This window comes from Anastrepha ludens, chromosome 6 (genome assembly GCF_028408465.1).
Source record: "Anastrepha ludens isolate Willacy chromosome 6, idAnaLude1.1, whole genome shotgun sequence".
In the NCBI taxonomy this organism is placed as follows: domain Eukaryota; kingdom Metazoa; phylum Arthropoda; class Insecta; order Diptera; family Tephritidae; genus Anastrepha; species Anastrepha ludens.
The window spans coordinates 35,571,335-35,581,035 of record NC_071502.1 but is presented as its reverse complement, the minus strand read 5'-3'; the positions used below and the strand labels follow the sequence as shown (position 1 = coordinate 35,581,035).

General features: G+C 41.0%; 1 protein-coding gene across 1 annotated transcript; it reads left to right on the top strand.

Annotated features, from left to right (window-relative positions):
- Positions 1-2,595: 2,595 nt before the first annotated feature.
- LOC128867695 (phenoloxidase 2-like) lies at positions 2,596-5,056 on the top strand. Its single transcript, XM_054109139.1, has 4 exons — positions 2,596-3,658; positions 3,733-4,354; positions 4,419-4,654; positions 4,722-5,056. The coding sequence occupies exons 1-4, from the start codon at positions 2,678-2,680 to the stop codon at positions 4,932-4,934; spliced, it is 2,052 nt and encodes a 683-aa protein (XP_053965114.1). The 5' UTR covers positions 2,596-2,677; the 3' UTR covers positions 4,935-5,056.
- The last annotated feature ends 4,645 nt before the right edge of the window (positions 5,057-9,701 follow it).

The window sequence follows — 9,701 nt, the reverse complement described above, 5'->3', positions numbered from 1 at the left end:
GTACGACGAGGAATGTCATGCTGCCGCCTATAGAGCCACGCTGCGATCGGGCGCAACGCGAGCCATGTGGGATCGCTACAGAGAGCTGAAAAAGGAAGAGAGACGTATTATCCGACAGAAGAAACGAGAGGCCGAAATACGTGAGTGCGAGGAGCTTGAGATGCTGGCCAATAGGAACAACGCCCGAAAATTCTACCAGAAAGTTCGGCGGCTTACAGAAGGTTTTAAGACCGGGGCGTTTTCCTGTAAAAACAAAGACGGCGATCTGGTGACTGACGTACAGAGCAATCTTAAATTATGGAGGGAACACTTCTCGAACCTGTTAAACGGTGACAGCTGCGCATGTCATAGAGAATGTGAAGATCCCGATACCCCAATCGTTGACGATGGAATTGTCGTTCCGTTACCTGACCATGACGAGGTAGAATAGCGATAGCGCGGCTAAAGAACAACAAAGCCGCGGGTGCCGACGGACTGCCGGCTGAGCTATTCAAACATGGCGGCGAGGAGCTGGTAAGGTGCATGCATCAGCTCCTATGCAAAATATGGTCGGATGAAAGCATGCCTGCCGATTGGAATTTAAGTATGCTCTGCCCAATCCATAAGAAGGGCGATCCTGCAATTTGTGCCAATTACCGCGGGATTAGTCTTCTAAATATCGCCTATAAGGTTCTAGCGAGCGTATTGTGTGAAAGGCTGAAGCCCACCGTCAACCAGCTGATTGGACCTTATCAGTGTGGCTTCAGACCTGGAAAGTCTACCATCGACCAAATATTCACAATACGCCAAATCTTGGAAAAGACCCATGAAAGGAGAATCGACACACACCATCTTTTCGTCGACTTCAAAGCTGCATTCGACAGTACGGAAAGGAGTTACCTGTATGCCGCTATGTCTGAATTTGGTATCCCCGCAAAACTAATACGGCTATGCAAGATGACGTTGCTCAACACCAGCAGCGCCGTCAGAATTGGGAAGGACCTCTCCGAGCCGTTTGATACCAAACGAGGTTTCAGACAGGGTGACTCGCTGTCGTGTGACTTCTTTAACCTGATGTTGGAGAGCATCGTACGAGCCGCAGAACTTAATCGCTCAGGCACAATATTTTATAAGAGCGTACAATTGTTGGCGTATGCCGATGATATTGATATCATCGGCCTTAACAACCGCGCTGTTAGTTCTGCCTTCTCCAAACTGGATAAAGAGGCAAAGCGAATGGGTTTGGTGGTGAACGAGGACAAAACGAAGTACCTCCTGTCTTCAAACAAACAGTCGGCGCACTCGCGTATCGGCACCCACGTCACTGTAGACAGTTATAATTTCGAGGTTGTAAAAGACTTCGTTTATTTAGGAACCAGCATTAACACCGATAACAATGTCAGCCTTGAAATCCAACGTAGAATCTCTCTTGCCAACAAGTGCTACTTTGGACTAAGTAGGCAACTGAGCAGTAAAGTCCTCTCTCGTCGAACAAAACTAACACTCTACAAGACTCTCATCATGCCCGTCCTAACTTATGGCGCAGAAGCTTGGACGATGACAACATCCGATGAAGCGACGCTTGGAGTGTTCGAGAGAAAGATTCTGGTTTTTGGACCTTTGCACGTTGGCAACGGCGAATATCGCAGGCGATGGAACGATGAGCTGTATGAGCTTTACGCCGACATAGACATAGCGCAGCGAATAAAGATCCAGCGGCTTCGTTGGCTGGGTCATGTCGTCCGAATGGATTCAAACGCTCCGGCTTTGAAAGTATTCGATGCGGTACCAGCTGGTGGTAGCAGAGGAAGAGGAAGGCCTCCTCTGCGTTGGAAAGATCAGGTGGAGAAGGACTTGGCTTCACTTGGTGTGTCCAATTGGCGCCGGTTAGCACGAGAGAGAAACGACTGGCGCGCTTTGTTAAGCTCGGCCAAAATCGCGTAAGCGGTTATCGCGCCAATTAAGAAGAAGAAGAATTTAGCTAAATAACAACATTGAATTTTGAGCATTTATTTGAAAAAAAGTTAGTACAACTCAATAACAATAACGCATAAAGTAGAGCTAAACACAATTTTCCGAAATGAGTTCCACGTACCAGAAAACCGGAAAATTTTTGAAAAATTCCATTAAGACGCTGAACTTTAAAGCATTTGAGCCACGTCTTTCCATTTCGAGTACGTTTTAATGACCAAATGAATTCCTTTAGGTGGAGTCTGGTTTTTTACCTAGACAAAAAAATGTCTCCATACAAATAAGGCTTCCCTAAAATGCATAGGTCAGATGATTGGGCATGCAAGACCATTTTCGCTGAGACAGCAGCAGAAAACATTTGCTAGCAAATGACCTTTAGTATGCTCAAGTTTGTGTTGACAATTAACAAATCATTTTGATTCTCATATTTATCATTTGAAACTTGCATTCGGAAGGCATACACACATACACACATGTATATATATGTATGTGGGAAAGTAGTCTGAGAGCGAAATCTAGCTGCAGTTGTGACCGCACATTATGTGATAATGTGACCGCAGAGGACTTAGTGATAGCTACTAAATAAATTTCCTGTTAGTATATAAGAGTGCATTTCTTGTTTCAGTTCATCAGTTTCATATTGAAGCAAACGTGGTGTACATAGAACCCCAACTTCAAATTCAGTCTTTTAATCCATATCTGCCACAGCAACTACTTAATCATCGTAATGGCCAACAAAAAGAATTTGCTGTTGCTCTTCGATCGTCCTAACGAACCCATTTTCGTGCAGAAGGGGAAAGACGAAGTGTTCGATCTACCTGAAAAATTTCTCACTGATCGATATCGTCCCATCAGCAATGAGGTACAAAGTCGTTTCGCTGAAAAGGTAGAGCAACGCATTCCCGTTCGAGATATAACTATTCCGGATCTGCGTGTACCCATGTCACTACCCCGAGATGCACAATTTTCTCTTTTCATTCCGGCTCATCGTCGTATGGCTGGCCACCTGATTGACATTTTCATGGGTGCGTCCTCCATTGACGATCTTCAGAGTGTTGCTGTGTATGCTCGCGATCGTTTGAATCCGTATTTGTTCAATTATGCACTGTCGGTGGCGCTGCTACATCGTAAGGACACCAAAGGACTGAGAATTCCGCCCCTTGTACAGAGCTTCCCCGACAAGTTTGTGGACTCCCGTATTTTCCGTCAGATTCGAGAGGAAGTTGCCCTGGTTCCTGAGGGATCACGTATGTCAATCACTATTCCAAGCGATTACACTGCTTCCGACTTAGATCCCGAACATCGGCTTTGGTATTTCCGTGAAGATATTGGCATCAATCTCCATCATTGGCATTGGCATTTGGTGTATCCCTTTGAAGCCGGCGATCGTCGCATTGTGAACAAGGATCGTCGTGGTGAACTCTTCTACTATATGCATCAACAAATATTGGCTCGGTATAACTTGGAACGCTTCAGCAATAATCTGGCTCGAGTTTTGCGTTTCAACAACTTGCGCGATCCCATAAAGGAAGGGTATTTCCCCAAATTGGACTCTTTGGTGGCTAGTCGCTCTTGGCCACCACGATTTAAAGATACAAAATTGTCAGACCTAAACCGACCATTAGATCAAATTCAAATGGATGTAAGTGACTTGGAGCGCTGGAGCGATCGTATATTTAGTGCTATAGCGAAAGGCTTTGTCACTGATGTAAGTTTACACCACACCCACTTATTCAGGTCCAAAATATACAAATGCAACTAATAAAATGTTTCTTAATTCAGGAAAGTGGCGATCAGTTACCACTGGACGAAGTTCGTGGCATTGATATTTTGGGCAACATAATTGAGTCGTCTATTCTTTCTCCAAACCGGGCCACGTATGGTGATTTACACAATATGGGCCACTTATTCATTTCATATTCTCACGATCCCGATCATTCTTATTTGGAGTCATTTGGTGTAATGGGTGATACCACCACTGCCATGCGAGATTCCGTTTTCTACAGATGGCACGCATACATCGATGATATCTTCCAGGAACACAAAACTCGTCTCACACCATACTCTCTATCTGAGCTCAGTTACCCGGAAATATCTATCACTGGTGTACAAGTAGATACCGAACGATCTCAGCCAAATGTTCTTCAAACTTTCTGGCAACAATCAGATATTGACCTATCACGTGGATTGGACTTTGTGCAACGTGGCGATGTGTTTGTTCGCTTCACTCATCTCCAACATACTCCATTCACCTACACAATCAACATCAACAACGATGGTGGTGCTCAACGCTATGGTACAGTACGAATCTTCTTGGGACCGAAAAGAGATGAGACCCATAAGGAAATGCTTTTCAAAGATCAACGTTTGCTGATGGTAGAATTAGACAAATTTATTGTGTCACGTAAGTATTGAGGTATCGCACGCACGTACCTACTCGCTTATACCAACATCATTGCAATTAACAGTAAACCCTGGCGAAAATACCATTCGACGCCGATCTTCTGAGTCCAGTGTTACCATTCCCTTCGAGCAAACCTTCCGCAATGTAGACAAAAACGGACCGGGAGAAGGTAGCTCCGAAGAATTAGAATTCAACTTCTGTGGTTGTGGATGGCCTGATCATATGCTCATCCCGAAAGGTTCACGTGGAGGTCTTCCCTGCGAATTGTTTGTAATGGTATCCGATTATGATAAGGATAGGGTAAGGAAAAGTCTCTGATTGAAAATCTTATTTCTTTATGTAAATCAAACTTCTACATCTGTCATAGATCGAGGTATTGATCGAAAGTACGTGCAAAGATGCGCCATCTTACTGTGGCTTGCGTGATCATCGCTATCCAGACCGTCGTGCTATGGGGTATCCATTTGACCGCCTCGCTCGCTCAGGCGTTGAAAACCTTGCCCAATTCCTGACTCCGAATATGAGCGTCGTAGATGTGGTAGTGCGTCACGACAAAGGCACTGAAAAACAGAAATGCTAACCCATTTGCTTGAACGACTGTGGACTAATGAAACATATGTGTATACGTATTATATTCTGCACACTTTATTGTATATGTATGTGTGAATCTATAAACGAAATAAAATCTCAGTTGAATAGAAATTAGACTCTCAATTCGGACCTCTACTGTCAACAAGTAGGCAGGCAAGGGCCTAGTGCACTAATCTTTGCACGCCGATTGTTGAATAAAAGCCAAATATTCGGTTCGGGTAAAAAACCGACCTTCCACATTTTACATGGCAATGATAGTTAAAAACCAAGTTGAGCTGTCCAACAAGCATTGAGGTTGAAAATCGAGCTTTATAAATCTAACACTTAAATTGCGTCCTCGCCTCCTGTAGATAGCCTCCAATAGCTGTCTCAGTTGTCGGCTGTAACAATGCTCTCAGCTGTTGAATACTCCTATTAGAGAAACCCTTATGTCACTGCGCAATAGAATAAGAATCTGAGATAAGCCGAAATGGTTTTTGAGTTGATTTTTATTTTGAGTTCTGTAGAAAACCAAACGCAATATGTAATTTAAAAAAGGCGCAATCTCTGCAGTTTTGCAAAAGTATGAGATCTGTATCTGGAATAAATATGCTATGGCTCACCATTATTCTTTTGTGGAACAATGCACAGAATACAGAATGTGGTGAGTGCCGAAAACCGCTATTTTTTGTATTGACGTCGCGTCACTTGGGAAAGCGCAATCTTGTTTTCGAACATTCTTGCATTTGGAGCATTGCATCTATGCGGTGGTGATTTCCAGCAGACGCTGCTAGCCATTCTGCGTTCGACAAATATATATGTACATATATATAATTGCCTCGTACACCCTTTTTGGGTGTTTGGCCGAGCTGCTCCTCCTATTTGTGGTGTGCGTCTAGATGTTGTTCCACGAATGGAGGGACCTACAGTTTCAAGCCGACTCCGAACGGCAGATATTTTTATGAGGAGCTTTTTCATGGCAGGTATGCCATTGCCTGCCGAGGGGCGACCGCTATTAGAAAAATGTTTTTTCTTAATATAATTTGGTGTTTCACCGAGATTCGAACCTACGCTCTCTCTGTGATTTCCGAATGGTAGTCACGCACCAACCCATTCGGCTACGGCGACCGCCCTCGACATGTGCTGATGAGATTTATGCAGATTTAAAATAGTAATTTATACGGCAAAGCGTCAAAACAGTCAGAGTGATCATCAGCTTACGAGTACAATTGCAAGAATATCAAGCGGCAAATATATTTTCTGACAAATTTCTGGATATTGGCAATAGAAAAGTCGGTCGGTATCCAAGTACACCACGTGCCCAATTGCCAAAAAATCTCTACACTATCGTTAACCCAAAACATTATCGGATTGAGAGTAGTTTCCCGAGCATACTGGATAATTACTTCAACCTAAATTGACTCGGTAAGTGTGCTCTTTTGCTACAGATGTTTAATTTTTAATGTTGCTGTTTGAATTGTAATCTTTGGGGCACGTTGTTTCGCAGAACCTTCCAGAATAAATTTGCCATAAGCTGCACTGTCAAATTTTCCACATCCGGGAAGATGAGACTGATGAGAAGAAGGAATTCCCATGGGTAAATCGGCGCACTGAAGGCGGTTACTCCAAACCTATTCCAGCAATGGTGGGAGCCTACAATGAATTTTGATATGATGTTGATGAATTTAGCGATGTTTTAAAATTATTTGCAAACCTCATTCATGCATCAATAATTTGTATTGAATGTGCAAATTTCTTGCGTGCATGAAAATGTTCACGGAGGCTGCACTCGCTTAATTTAAAAACGCGGAAGATTTTACATTATTTGTATGAACTAAGGAATACTGACTGGCATTCGTAGAACATATTTCATTAATTTTTAACAATTTTTGATCAGCCTTCCACAGAGCACTAACAAAAGTAAATATTTATGGTACGGATGACGGCCCTTGAATCAGCTGTTTCTTGCTTACAAATGGCGGCCGCAAAGTGTCGTGATCTTTAATAAATACTTCCAAACCGTTTTTTCCTGTGGTGCTGAACAATAATCACAATCTTTTGAAAGGTTTCTAAAAATAACATCTCCGATGCATGGGTCCTGCTGGTATATTCCCTGTATTTCAAATGCATCAAATATTTGTCGGATTTGCAGTGAAACGAGATAGAAGGTGACCTCCAAAGGATGCGATCTAAGCGTAGTGGCCTACTAGCATGTAGGTTGAAACTATCAAACAAAATTCGAAAATATTTATTTTTCTAAAATTATTCTATTAAAAAATAAAGAAAATATGAATGGCTATCGTTAAATCGCAAAACATTTGGGTAAAAAACATTGGTTTTGCCTTTGTACCATATTTTTTCGATGTTCCCACTCAGTTTGGCTCGCACCATTGTGTCGTAGCAATTTTTACGCAAATTTTAATTTTTCGACCTGGGCAGTTGCACAATTTGAATTTCGAAGTGCGTGAAGTCTTAGATCCTTCCTCAATTTGAATTTCGAAGTGCGTGAAGTCTTAGATCCTTCCTCAATATTTTATACATAATAATTTTTGGAAGCCCCGGACAGCCGCTCTCTTGCACACGGACGAGTTCAATATTTTCATTTGTTCTCGATATCCGACCAGGCCTCGGCCGCGGGCTGTTTGCCATCGACCTTGTTGCCGGAACTTTCGCACCCATAAACGAATCAAATATTCACTTGGGCTGTCACGTAAACGTCGAATAGACAAAACATGAACAAAATCTATGACGAACAGTTACACACGAAACATTGGCCTTGAAATACGCTTCGACTGCAAACGCAAGTAGTTCCACTGTGACATTGTGACTAAATAAATCGCTCGAATAACGAAGCTAACGCGGTCTCCTCCCCGCTCATATGCTCAACAGTTAGGGAGAAAGTTTAAATTTAGAACCTCATTCTTGCACTGGACCCCCTGTACATATAAGTGATTCCGGACGGATTTCTGCCGGATTAACCGATGTTACTGAAACGTACTTAGTGAGTCGCTGAACCCAAACAGTAGACTAAGGACTTTCCATCCTAATGCATTCAGTTTTAGGGGTGACACGTCCTTTTCTGGACGCTAATGCTGGCCTTCTTTCTTTGATAGCTGCGCATTAAATTTATCCAGCTGATTGCAGTACAGATCCGCGTTGAGGGTTTTCCCTGTTTCAGCAACTATGTACAAGTACACAGCACATTTCCTGTCCAACCACAAACAAAGCAGTATTTTTCGTTAACGGATACCTGGTTTTGGAAGTGTTGCTGATGATGCTCCTGCTCCAGCTTGTCCAAAAGCGGCTCCACATTGTGTCTAATGTGATGTGATGAACACGTTCTTACACGATTAATTTAATTCATTTGGAACCCAAACACTTTGCTTTAAAACAAACCCAAGAAGGGTTTGCTTTGTATTATACAACAGGTAAAACAAAAAAAAAATTCCGAATGACTCACTAGCTCGATTATATTTTATTTAAAATGCGACAGAACCTTGCCCCCAACCCAATATTTGTACTTTTAACTTAAGGGGGGAGCCTGGTTTATAAGGTAAAAAAAATCAATTTTTTTCGTTTTAAGCGATTCCTAATATATTTCAGAATATTCACACAAAGTTACAGAGCCTAATTCTCAATATTTCCGTAGATACAAAGCCAAAGGTAGGCGAGCGTTAGGTAGTTACGCTGTGACCGGACAGCTATAGCACAAACTTTATCTTCTTTTCTCGACTTTTCATTTTTATGATTTCTTTGAATTGGCGTACATGAATGAAAAAAAACTAACTTTTGAAATGAATCATAGCTTGTTCCCTTTAGTATTAAATTCTCTTCTATTTGAACTAACAAAATAGATAAAAATTTTCAAGATTTTTATACCAAGTTGAAGTGAATTTTTTTTTATAGAAAGGCATTTTTTTGTTTAAAACCTCCAAAAAGTTGAAATTTAGGAATTTCTCTCAGTTTTCTTAGTTCATCTAGAATAAAAAATCATGATAATTAGAAATCCATTTGAATTTTTTGCTTTAGATATTAATTACGAGCTGTATCTTGTACGCCAGTTGGAAACTCCAGCGTTGCAGCGCTCTACTAATTTCTATGTTAAACATTTTTTTTTTCAACTTATTTTAACCAGTACACAAATTTTTTATACTTTTTAAATGTTCATTAAGAGATAGAAAAAACTTTTCAGTGCTAAATTAAATTTTGCCTTAAAAAAAAATTGCAAAGAGATGCTATTTTTAGACCTCATAAACCAGGCTCCCCCCTAAGCGTAGTGCTCAGTTCACGCCGTGAAAACACCGCGCATCATCTCAGCAACATGATGCTACCAACTTGTTTTTACACCAATTGAGCGAAAACTGACAGTTCATTAAAATTGATAAACTAAAATTGAAAATTTCATACATTGTTGGAACAAGTAAGTTTCCTTAAAAATATCAACTTTCAAAACTTAAATCAACCGATTCTTTGTTTTGTGTGTATAGTGCAGAACACAGCAGCAACCACAAAAAGGGTGAAAATACATTTGAATAATGAAGAGAGGAAGAAATTACTAGTGACTGTTAAACAATTTCCATGTATTTAGAATTTTTTTTTTCACACAAAGAAGTGAAAATAAAATTGGATGTTATTTATTTTATGCTATTGTATTTTATTGCAACCTTATTTAATTTTTATGTATTTTCTTTATTTCAGTTAATTGAATTTATTTTATTTTTTATTCATTTTCTGCCTGATGTGCATTTTATAAATGGTGGTTAAGTTTCAAGAGCCG